Source organism: Branchiostoma floridae, chromosome 10 (assembly GCF_000003815.2).
Source record: "Branchiostoma floridae strain S238N-H82 chromosome 10, Bfl_VNyyK, whole genome shotgun sequence".
In the NCBI taxonomy this organism is placed as follows: domain Eukaryota; kingdom Metazoa; phylum Chordata; class Leptocardii; order Amphioxiformes; family Branchiostomatidae; genus Branchiostoma; species Branchiostoma floridae.
Genome location: NC_049988.1, coordinates 4954396 through 4967143, shown reverse-complemented (window position 1 = coordinate 4967143; position 12748 = coordinate 4954396). Strand labels below are relative to the sequence as shown.

General features: G+C 43.4%; 2 protein-coding genes across 2 annotated transcripts in view; one reads left to right on the top strand and one right to left on the bottom strand.

The window, feature by feature from the left end:
* LOC118424696 (galactosylceramide sulfotransferase-like) overlaps positions 1-9111 on the top strand; it is a 9930-nt gene extending 819 nt beyond the window's left edge. Inside the window, exons 2-6 of the mRNA XM_035833376.1 lie at positions 1247-1357; positions 2012-2117; positions 4479-4876; positions 6139-6289; positions 7635-9111. Coding sequence (XP_035689269.1) covers positions 1247-1357; positions 2012-2117; positions 4479-4876; positions 6139-6289; positions 7635-8183 — 1315 coding nt within the window. The 3' untranslated portion in view covers positions 8184-9111. The remainder of the gene's footprint in view (positions 1-1246; positions 1358-2011; positions 2118-4478; positions 4877-6138; positions 6290-7634) is intronic.
* Positions 9112-9222: 111 nt separating this feature from the next.
* Positions 9223-11455, bottom strand: LOC118424697. Its single transcript, XM_035833377.1, has 3 exons — positions 11233-11455; positions 10445-10596; positions 9223-9479 (listed from the first exon to the last, which is right to left on the bottom strand). The coding sequence occupies exons 1-3, from the start codon at positions 11399-11401 to the stop codon at positions 9261-9263; spliced, it is 540 nt and encodes a 179-aa protein (XP_035689270.1). The 5' UTR covers positions 11402-11455; the 3' UTR covers positions 9223-9260.
* Between the last annotated feature and the right edge of the window lie 1293 nt (positions 11456-12748).

The following is a 12748-nucleotide window of genomic DNA, read 5'->3' as shown; positions in this document are numbered from 1 at the left end:
CAGGCCCTGACTGTTGTCTTCAAACCGGTCGCGTGCCTGGCACAGCTCGGGGCGTTCTGGAGTCCTCCATCGGTGACAATAAACAACAAACAAACAAACAACAAAGTGGCCATTGCAACCCAGCAGAGCAACATGCTGCGAAGGCTCGCTCCCCCCAAAACGTCCTTATTGTCATAAAGTCCTAATCTCCAAACAGATCTTACTTTAACATAACATAGTATCAAAAGCTGCCAAAAGAATGAAGCCGGCCTAGGGGTGTGTTTCGCTACCGGGCAAATGGACACCTTTTGGATGACTACACTCCTTGGCCAGTTTGGTACTATCTTATGCCATTGCAGGATCTGCATGGAGATGAATAAAGTCCTGCCAGTGGATGTCTATCATCGCCTGTCTTCTGTGCACCTGTTTAGCTATCCACCTAGTCAAGACATTCAGTAATGACAAGTCATTCGACAATAGTCCACCAATATAGTTTCTAAATGTAGGATAGGTCAGCCCTGAAATATGGTTGTTCAATCCAGTACTTTGTATGATTATCAAGCAACAAAGTCAATTCATTCATTAATTCGCACCTTTACTCATTAATCAATCAATTGATTAATTAATTAATTAATTCATTTTCATTCGTTCATTCATTCATTCATCCATCCATTCATTCATCCATCCATTCATTCATTCATCCATCCATCCATCCATCCATCCATCCATCCATCCATCCATCCATCCATCCATCCATCCATCCATCCATTCATTCATCCATCCATCCATTCATTCATTCATCCAATACAATAATTCATCCATCCATTCATTCATTCATCCATTCATTCATTCATCCATCCATTCATTCATCCATTCATTCATGCATTCATTCATCCATCCATCCATTCATTCATTCATTCATTCATTCATTCATCCATCCATTCATACATTCATCCATTCATTCATCCATCCATCCATCCATCCATTCATTCATTCATTCATTCATTCATTCATTCATCCATTCATTCTTGAATGATGCATGAGGGATTTTTATAAGATTCATTTTTGGGTTAAACTGTTATTAGTAAAAGTGATTTTTGAAATTGTTGATTTTGGAACAATCTATTGTTGTATGGGGAGGGAGATGGCTGAAATATGCTGTATTTGCTCTCAAGCAAATGTCGGCCTTTCAAGTTCATTCATTCATTCATGTGCACATTCACTCATCTATTCATTCGTTCACATTGTCACTTCTGTCCTTCCATAGAACACCAGCTAAGGAGGAGGTCAGCTCGGGACACTGCTCAGCCCGTACGAACTTCGTGTTTATCAAGGTTCACAAGGCCGGGTCCTCTACAACTACCCCTATAGTAGCACGGTAACGACATATTCACCAATTTGGTGGCTTATTTCAGCACAAGCTCATTTGTGATTTTGTAGAAAAATATGAAACAATTTCACCCAGCACAGGGACTCAGTGCCTGGGCGTCGGTTGGGGTAGTACCCCTGTCACATTTGGCGAAAATTGATCTGACGACGATTCTGCGGCAATCGCCCGAGCCTCGCTTATAATAATAACGTTATTGCACAACAATTGTACAAGGTAAAAATTATGGTATTTATACATGTGACAGGAACGGTTTTCAGGTGAAAAATACGCGCAACCCTCTGTCGATCTTAAATAGGGCCGATCTTCCATCGATACGCCCGAAGATCGTGGATAATGTGACAGGGGTATAACAGACTTCCAACCTGACGTTTGACAGACTTCCGAGTGACGTTTTTGAAAAGTCACGTGATCGAAATGATTGGTCAGATTTGCTAATGAGGCTGATGGTTTCTGTGTTGGAGGAAACTTTGAATGAATCATAGTTATGCATCAATAACTGTGTTTGGTAAACTGTAAAGAATTGTCATTATCAGGCGTACGTCAACAACTTAATTATCTTATTTCAAAGAGAACCGTAACAGACGGTACGTTTTTGGTTGCTCGGGATGTATATTCCTATATATATATATATATGTTTCACAGGTATGCTCTCCGGCAGAACTTGACAGTGATGTTCCCCCTAGGGAGGGGAACTCTAAGCTGGCCCAACATCCCCAGAGTAAATGACTACGTGCACACGCCGGATGAGGTAATACTAATAGAAGAAAATCTTCCATCATTATGTACGAGGGGTGATCAATAAGATCTCGGCCTCACCCCGAAATGATAAGAACAACTCAAATTTCGGGGCACAACTTCATAGTATGAAGTCTTTTATAAAAGTCCTCCAAATTTCAAATCATTGCAGTTATTACTTTCCAGTCGACGCCTTTTTGAAAATGACGTAAGTGGCGAGGAAAACATGGGTGAACTGTCACCAGACCTGTTTGGGTCGACTGTTCCGTGCCTTAAATTCGCATTTTGCATACATTGTTAAAATGTATGATAAGGATTCCATTTGTATTTCAAGTAGTAAGAAGTGGGTGTCTGACTTCAAGCCGAGCTGAAGTGACCCGCCCACCTCAGGTCTCAGGTCAATTACCCATGTTTTTGAGGCGAGAGAAGCCGTTCGTTCAACGGTTTAGTTTGCATGGATGCATGCATGGATCGGTCAATTTAACCAAACTCTTCTTATAGTCCTTCTATACGCACGATTACGCAATGGAGTTAGCGTTGCCGAGCGGTCTACGCGCTTGCATGGGGGTTATAGCGATTTGCTTTTGCAGCCGTGGATCGTGGGTTCGAACCCCACTTGTAACAATTTTTTTCTTTGTTAGACAAATCTCATGTAATGTTTTTTTCATAGAAGACAGACCAAATCAGTAATTCGATGTTTAAAAACTCTTTTTTTCATGTGATTTTGTTTAACATCCAGGCTTTTTCCAAAATACGCACCGGCCAGCTTTTTTTTCAGAAACTTTCTTGTTTCTTCTCCCTCACCTAGCGTTACCTGGGTGTCGCCTGCAAATTGATAATCATAATTATTTAAAATTAGGTACACATTCATGGAAGGCTTCACACTACATCTATGCTTCGAAATTTGAGTTGTGCACCTTTTTTCTGGGTGAGGCCGAGAAGTTGTTGATCACCCCTCGTATGTCAGTGCTAGTACGTAGGCTTACTCCCCTACACGTTGGTTTGGCAGTCGTTGGCAAACTGTTTATGTTCCACCTGCCATAAACTATAAATGTTGCATGTATTTGAGTCCCATAATGGAAAACAATGCGAATATAGATTTTGCAGTTCCAAGCAAGCCGCTAGGTGGCCCAAACCTACAGTTTCATCCTTACGTCACAGCCTATTTGCCACACAAATATCAAGACCCTATCACGCCCAGACCAAAATACACAAACACTAAAAGTTCTGCTGCAGTTCCAAGGTCACACACCAGGGAGCCCAAGAATTGACCTTGACCTAACCTTTGCCTTTCCAACCTCTATTTATTTATCAAAAATCATTACAATTCATCCACAAATTTGTGGAAACACAGACACACACAGACGGACGGACACACACACACAGAGATGCAAAACAATATCTCCATTTTTATAGAGATAATGATAACTATTATATTCTTGTGCATGTCAAAGAACTCCTAAGTTGCACAGTTAACATACATGTACATTGCGTACGTTTTCATCACAGTTACTTACAGGCCAAAAATCATGGGAATTCATGTATCCCTTCTTGAAATATCCTATTTTAAAGGCTGCAACCTAATTGTAGTCGGCTTTCATAATTCTGAATTCGTAAAAAAGCTGCTAGAGGGCCCGGACTCACGACCCTGACTACAATAGCTATGTACCAACTGAAAATCGTTACCATACCTTGCAAAGAACGCTAAATATCAAAGCCAAAAGGTTTCCCATAATCTAATAGGTTCGTCCTTTTTCCAATTCATACCAAGGGACCAAATGTCACCAGGATCCATCCAGGGATTCTCGAGTTATGCATGCTGTCCACAGTCAAACAAACTTACAGCCAGACAGACAGACAAACAGGTCGACAGGCAGGCAGACAGACAGACAGAAGAACAGACAGACATGCATACAGACAGACAGGTAGGCAGACAGACAGATAGACAGACGGGCAGACAGACATACAGGTCAACAGGCAGGCAGGCAGACAGACAGAAAAACAAACAGACAGACAGGCATACAGACAGATAGACAGACAGACAGACAAGTAGACAGCCAGACAGACAGACAGACAGACAGGTAGACAGGCAGACAGGTAGACAGACATGCAGACAGATAGGTCGACAGGCAGATAGAGAGGCAGACAGACAGATATACAGTCAGGCAGACATGCAGGCAGACAGACAGACAGACAGGCAGACAAGCAGACAGGCAGGTCGACAGACAGACAGACAGACAGACAGACAGGTAGACCGTGAGGTAGATCATAGACAAACAGAAAGACCAGCAGACAGGCAGACAGACACTTCAAAACATATCAACCTTCTTGGTGAATGTAATAACACGTACATTTCTACTTCTTTACTGCACAGAAGTACAGCGTTTTATTCCACCATACCGTGTACAACAAAGAATGGATGGAGAGCAAATTCCCCGCCAACACGGCTTACCTGGCAATCTTACGAGAACCTTTCAGTCACCTGAAGTCGAGCTTTAACTTCTACAGACTCGACCGTATCTTGCCATTCAAGGACAGAGAAAACCCTCTCAAGGAATTCCTAAGAAACCCGGCCAAGTATCACACCAGTGGAGTAGTGCAGGGTGTACTTGTTGACAACACGAAAAACGGACAAGCTTTCGACATGGGATACCCAGTGGAGAAAGATAGAGACATGCAATATGGACGTGAATACATCGAACAGTTGGATCGAGACTTCACTCTCATTCTTATATTAGAATATCTGGATCTTTCTCTGGTCATGCTCAAAAGGTAGGTTTCATTATTGTATTCTGGTGTAACTGGGTGCACAGGGGTACACGAATTCTTCTGTGGGCTACTGCGCAGGTGAAAAGGGACGAAATAACCGTCAATAACATGGTTGAAAAGCAGAAGTGTTTGTGCATATTGATTTTGGGCCCTTCCTTCCGGACATTCTTCCTCTTGAAGTTAATTTCGCTTCCAGGTTCAATGTCCTCGCTGTCTGTGGGACGTTATGCTAAGGGCACAACCCGCCGTACGTGCAATTTGTCAGTACGTTTTTTTTTGGAAGCCACGTCCGCCACGTATTTTTGAAAACGTGGGGAACGACTGGCAAAAGCAGGGAGGGAGTACGTCAACGCACGGCACACAAAGTTTTGCCTGCACGTAAAGTTCTACGGCGTGTCTGTGTGCTCCCAAATCCGTCAGATTCCCTACGAGTTAGTACAGAGGCGGTACTTACCACTTACGGATTCCCAAAGATTGCCCACGTTTTGGCACGTAGACAGCACGTATTTGCACGTACGAGGGTTGTGCCCTTAGCTTTATGCTTTGCCTCCCAACTTTGTGGTTGACCTTATAAAGCTGAGATTTTTTCTGAAAATATCAGTTTAATCCATCGGCCTTAGTTTCATTTTAAGTTAAAACGCAAAGTTTTGCGCGTAAAACTATTAGTTGCAATTTTAGAACCTAAACGTTTAGGGTAATTGAGGGGATAGTTAGGGGTTGAGTAAAGAAAAAAGGCGTCTTATTCCAGGGACAGCCTTAACCGAAGCTAGGTTTTGCTTTTCACCTGTACGAAATTTGGAAATTCGTGTAAGGTATTTTTGCCAAGGGCACAGCGTCTGAGAATACTAGTATCAGGGGACTTGAACGCAGAACCTCTAGCCAAACACCATACCTTTACGCTACGCTACGCCACAGGTCAACAGGCTTCGTAGCTATGCTGTTAAACTCCAAAATAAACAAAGAAAATTACAAAATTACAAAGCGACAATTAAATAGGAACATAGAAAGTTTATTGCAAGTTCTTGCCCGAGGGCTGATTGCGAAAAAGTGAAAAAAAGTGACAGACAAGCTGTGGTTAACAGCAGTAAACGAATAACTCTAGTGATAAATTCAAATAAACTAAACAAGTTAAAATAGCTATATTGGGTTTAACTTCTTTTTCGGAGACAGTAGAAGACGAAGGATCCACCTTTTCGACAATGTGTGGGTTTTTTTGGTAGCTTTCTTGTGGGAGATATTCACTCTTTCCTTCTATACTTCTTCAGGCTGATGTGCTGGGAGACCAGAGATATGCTGTATATAAAAAGAAACAGCAAGACGTACCCGTACAAGTCCTACCAGCCCACAGAGGCAGAGAGAGCGGCCCATCGTCAGTGGAGTCCGGTAGAATACGCCATGTACAACCACTTTAACCAGGTAATATCCATACAAAAGGCGCGCCTATATTGATATCACTGAAAGGACTGTAGGTAAAGCTAAGGGCACAACCCGTCGTTTTCGTCCGCACGTCACTCGCACAGTTGCGCAAGGTGTAAGTGCACGTAGGTGGTCTGCAAGCCACGCCTGGCCGTTCGTTGCGCAAGTGGTAAATGAGTGGCCATGAGATCTCTGTGCGATTGCCACTTGCCGCATGCAGGCCCCGTGCTGCGTACGTAGGGTGTCCTTGCTCGCTCTACGTGGCACGCGCACCGTCCGTACTGGCTCGTACGGTTCGACATGCACGTAGACATCTACGGCGTGTCTGCGTGCTCCCCAAACCGTTGGATTTCGTAGGATTTCGTACTGAGGCGGTACTTACCACTTAAGGATCCCAAAAGCTTGCCCACGCTTTGGCACGTAGACAGCACGCAGTTGCATGTACGGCGGGCTGTGCCCTTAGCTGATGTTGATGACATTAGGCCATACATGTGCTGATTTCGACTATAAGGATAATGACAATCTGCCGGACAAAACTTGTCATATGTCATACATTTGCTTACTTTGCGGGTGCCGTATACTATTTACAACTAGCATAAAAGACGTATAGTAAGGTTCTGTAGGCACAACTAAGGAATACAACGTTTCGATGTCTATCAGACACCATCATCAGGGTAGAATGACTGGAAACTACTTCTTGCTGCTACTTATAGCCGATGTAGGTGGCGCTGCAGCAGCAAGAATGCCGTCCCAAACGTGGCTCAGCTTGTATCCCACCTCGTCTCTGTTCATGACTGGAGCTGATTTTCTGATCCATACTGCCTCCTTAATCCAGCGTATTCTTCTGTTTTCCTCTCTGTCGATGACTGTAGCCCCCTCCCAGTCTATTACACTGGTTTCTGTTGAAATGGTCGGTATATGGTAGTACAAAAGACGGAAGGTAATTGGCGCACGGATGTCATCTGTATAATCGAGCTGGCCAACATGACCTTGGATTGTGTCACTGCTTGCAGGTTGAACTTCATGATCGTCCATCAGAAGATTAAAAAGAACCCAACAATTGTGTTGAAAATCAAAAGAGTTATGATACCACTAACTAAGGTTTTATTTTCGCCAAGAAGGTTCTATTTTCAATTGTGATAGGATGAAGTGGTTTTGGACGTATGTAGGCATAAGTCAAGAAGCTGTTGATGGATCATCATGGTATCTAGTAGGTCAGAAAGGGATCGTGAAAGCGAAGGTGAAGTTCGGCAATAGGCCTTATATTGGCTTCTAATGGTACTGCAAAATCTTGAGTGCTTTAACCTGATTTCTGAGTCGTGTTTTTTTCGTTTACTGCTTTCAGACTCTCTGGCGTAAGATCAATGAACAAGGTCCGGACTTCTTTGAGGAGTTGGAGTTCTTCCGACAAGTCAACAAACAGGTGAACGACTTTTGCAGCCACAATAAACCTCAGACAGGAAAAGATCTGCCGACGAAACATATTCCTGAGTCACCATGGAGTGACGCATTCGATATCACTCCCAACTTCTGTACCTTGTTAGGCATGGATTACGGCAGCATTGACTCCCTCATCAGAACAAAGCAAGGCAGACCAATTTTGGAGAAACCTTGCGAGCAACAGAAAGTTAAGCTGAAACCGAACCTGTATTTCGTACTTGACGGTCGTCCCGGGTTTCAAACATTGGAAGATGTCATGAAATACAACCCCAAGAAAAGCAAGAAACCACTGAACCATGAACAGTCATATATACTAGGAAGACTGACAAAGTCTTTCCAAAAATGCAAGAAAAAACAAAAAGGCATGAAAGATCATTTTCATGAAGTTGCGGGGAACTTTAAGGTGAAAGTTATCCAGGACGAGATGTTGAACTTTCTGAAAGAAGATTCATAGAAATTGACGTGCCATGATACTAAGAATGAATAAATGAAGGGCCTTAAACTGTGATGCTCTTACAGGAAAAGATCTGTAAGTATCTATTTTGATAAAGCAGCTAGGAGTACAACTACAGTGTTGTAAGAATGTGGAATCTTACTACAATAACTAATGTATACTGGTATAGCTTCTCGTCTCTTTAAGACAGCTGCATGTAAGGACAATTTGAACTTAAGATCAATGGTATATATAACTGCACAAGGAATACAAATTTCCCTTCTATTGAAATATCTAAAACAGATCGTCGTGATTGTAGTAGTAGCTTTGATGAGGATTGTCATAATAGATATCATAATTAGATGTCAACTATTCAATCAGGATCTGATTTGCTTTATCATTGAGGACAATTATAGAGCTATTCAAACAAGTAACGCACTAGTATGCACTTACATACACTGGCAAAGATTATGCAAATTAAGACTTAATTTGCATAACCAATGAGAAAATAGTGTAATGACTGCATAGCATGGTAAACTACGCTATACAAGTTAGGAACTCATTTGATTAATGAGGGAATGCTACAATAGCTACCGTTGTCAAGATGAAACTTTTATGCCCTGAACAATCTTTAATTGTCAAAAATAATATCAACTAATAACAAATTATTCATAATAATAAATAATAATCATTCATAAGGACCTACGTCTACATTGAATGAAAACATTTATGATATGCCAATCGGAAAGGTTAACATCATTTGGTGAAGATATGCTCCATTGATCTATTTTCATAGTTTTGTATCCGATAGACATGATGCATTTCCTCTTCCCCTTTCATCCTTTATGTGTTTAAAATTTTCAACTAAGTTTTGACAGTGACTATGTCTATGATCTTTTTATCGTAACGGTGACTACATCTACAAAAAAATCCAATAAAGTACATATGATGACATCAGTTCAGTACTTCTTTATTTCAAACACATGCTTGATCACATACGGCACTTTGTGAATATTTTTCACTATGGTCACGGTAGATGTACGAGTTTTGTCGACGAATCCCGACAGGTGCCGATTGTGATTCCCGAAGATTGCTGACCTAGGCCGGGTAGCGAGTGCAGCCGGAGACCAGGTAGTTCATCATACGGTTGACGTAGAGATGGCAGTTGTTGGACAGGAGGTCGTAACTGCCGTAGCGAGTCTTGTAGCCGCGGCTGAAGTCCATGGCCTGCTGCAGGGTACAGGAGGAGGACCCGGCGGCGCTGCCGGACCAGCTCACCGAGCAGTCAGACGGCTCACGGACACCCTCCCAGGCAACCTGCGGGGGAAGAGTACGGGCACATGTTTCGTGTAAGACATCACGAAATCGCCGGCAAGCGCAGCCTGGGATGCGTGGGCCTTTCGGGGTCCATTGTCCGACCGCGCCATCTATGTATTGTACGGGTGATCTAGAATGTCCTGTAGTGTTGTAGTAGGTCTTGTGTTGCGGGGCTAGCGGTACGGTCGGGCATGGACTCCGACAGGCCTTCGCATCCCTGACTGTCCTTGCCGACGATTTCGTGACGTTATCGACACGTATTTTGGATGATGCGGCATACGCATAGACGGCGCGGTCGGACATGGACCCGGACAGGCCCCGGCATCCCTAGCTGCGCTTGCCGACGATTTTGTGATGTCTTACACGATATATCGTACGACGGGTGTTCAAGAAGTCCCGGTCCTCACCCAAACGTGCACGACTCAAATTTTGGAGCACAATCTTAAAGCTTTTCATCATTTCCAAAACTTTTAGACCATTCACAGGAAACACCTCGTGTCGTAAGGTCATAAAGAAGTGTTACAAAAGTTGGAGAATTAAACTGCATGCGACCTGAGGTGTTGGGGTCAACTCGCTATGCTGAAAGTTAGATACTTCTTTGTAGTTCAAATACAAAATTTAAGTTGAAATACAGAGAGAATCGAACATTTTTTTCCTATCTTATTGAAATTGCAACATGGTTTTACATAGGGCATCAATGTCATTATTTTTACAGTATCATATCGTTTTTAGATTTCATGGCATGAGGAATACGAAAGAAACAGCTCTGATTTTTCAAAATGATGTCGGGTGGAAAGAAACGACCATAATAAGTTCAAACACTGTTAGGAGTTCACATATAGGACCCATGAAGATTTGCTTCATCATACATGTGTAATTTCATAGCCCTCTCTTCTCCATTCATTTTTAGCTTCTCTGCTCGGTTTGTTTTATACTTAAAAATAAACATAGCACACTGAGCTTACCTTGTCTTCAAAGTTGTTGGCGCCGACCCCCCACTCGAAGACCACGTTACGGAAGATGATGACCCGGTGCATGGGGAGGAGGGTCGCCACCTCGTCCACGGACCGCCGCAGGCTCAGCGGGGTCGTGCCGTGGTAGAACGGGGCGCTGACGGCTGGAGAGGACGACACGGAAGCGAGACAGTGGGCACAGCTGAGTAGTTATACACTTCAAACTCACACACCGCAGCACTTGGGTGTTTCGCAATGTTGCCTTGGGTATATTAGGCACACACACGTACACACTCATGCACGCGCAAGCATACACACACACGTACACACTCTCTCCTAATGCACACATACAGCCACATACACACACACACTTAAACACAAACACACACACACACACACACACACACACACACACATACACATACACCACAGCTCTAGGGTGTTTCGCAATGTTGCCTTGTGTATATTAGGTACACGAAAAGAAACACACACATACACACGCAAGCGTACACACATCCTCCCTCTATCTCTCTCACACACACACTCAACCAAAATATAATGCACACATAGTCACACACACACACACTCACTCAAACACAGACGCAAACACACATAAACACATACACACACACATACACTCTCACACACATTACTGAAACACACACACACACACCTTACTCAAACACACACACACACACACGAGCATGCGGGCGTATACACACAGGCACACACACACACACACACACACACACACACACACACACACACACACACACAAAAGCGTAGGTGAAAAGTCCTACCGTTGGGGCTGGATTGCGGATGGTTGTAGCAGGTGGTGTCTTCGTTAATACCGACAGGGTTGGAGCCCGACGCGCGGGCCTGAGCGAGCTGCATGTCCAGCGGGACCGCATCCTTCACCGGGACCGCCTGGACAGCCGCCACCAGCGCGAGGGTCAGCAACAGGTACATACTTCAGACAGTGCGAGGGACGTTTGGAAACCGCAACACTAACCGCTCTAAACGAACGTCATTTTATACACAAATGTTATTGTATGTAATAACTTTATTACACGCAATAAAAGCATAATATTAGGCAGAATTCAGGCTATAAATCAATTCATATCATTTATGAAGTACATGTACAAACAAGCCGAGAAATTGCAAAGCCTTATCTTTATCTTGAAAAGTTTTCCATATTTTATCAATTGATGAAAACAGCCCTTCGGGCTATAGTGAATTCGTTACCATTACTGGCCACACCTTTTTTGAAGGGGTAGGGAGAAGGACGTTTCGTCTCATGAAAATCATCTGTAAAAATATCATCTAGTTTTCAGAAATAATTGACCTTCTGTTAAGCCATGTTATCTCGACGTACAGCTGTTCAAACAGAAAGTTTATCTTTCGGACGGATGCAACTCTTGATAACCCAAATGTCATTGTACAAAACGCCATACAGCACATGTTCGCTTCCCAATGATATAAATTCAGCAGTACTTGAAGACGAGAATGCAATAACTGTAGGTTTGTCGGTCATATATCAAAACTATGTGGCATTCAACCCTTGTGCGTTAATCTGATAACGCGATAATCATGTAGCCTCCGTTGCAGTTCGAACAGGGCTGTTTTTGGGGGGGGGGGGGCGTTGGTTCGCGATTTTCACCGTTGGCTATGTTCTCTTGTGCCGGGAAAGGGAGCTTAGCGTGAAAGGGAGAAACGGGGCGAAACTCCCTTCCACAGCAAACTCCCTTCCTCGGCAAACTCCCTTTCCCGACACAAGAGAACATATAGCCAACGGTGAAAATCAACACCCCCCCCCCCAATTATTGTTGTGCATGGGCTGCGATAGGATGAGGTCATATCAAATGGCATTTGAATGGGCGAGCAAACTTTTAGCTTATATTCATATATTTTGAAAATTCTACTCTGAACTTTCAATTCTTGCTTGAGTACCCTGCTATGAATTCTAAAGCTTTGAATATGATATTCATAGGAGGAGTCCTGCATGTGAGTTATGCGGAATGAAGAAGGCTAACCTCAGGCACACTCTGTACACATCTGCCTGTACCATCTCTCCAAAACAGAACAGATACACCTGGCGTCACAACAAAGCCCTCGGAGTCCTCGCTGATGTCTTAATACCCCCCTCACAATAGGCGCGATTCGATCGGAAGACTAGTTTACGAACTCTGAATGACATTTTCGTGAGTAAGACGTCCGGTGTTCTCACGATCATCTTACGATTTTTACGGATCGCCGGCAGTTTTCAGGAGTCTTACGACGATCGCGGTGCAGCGAAACATGTTCTTAACATATGCG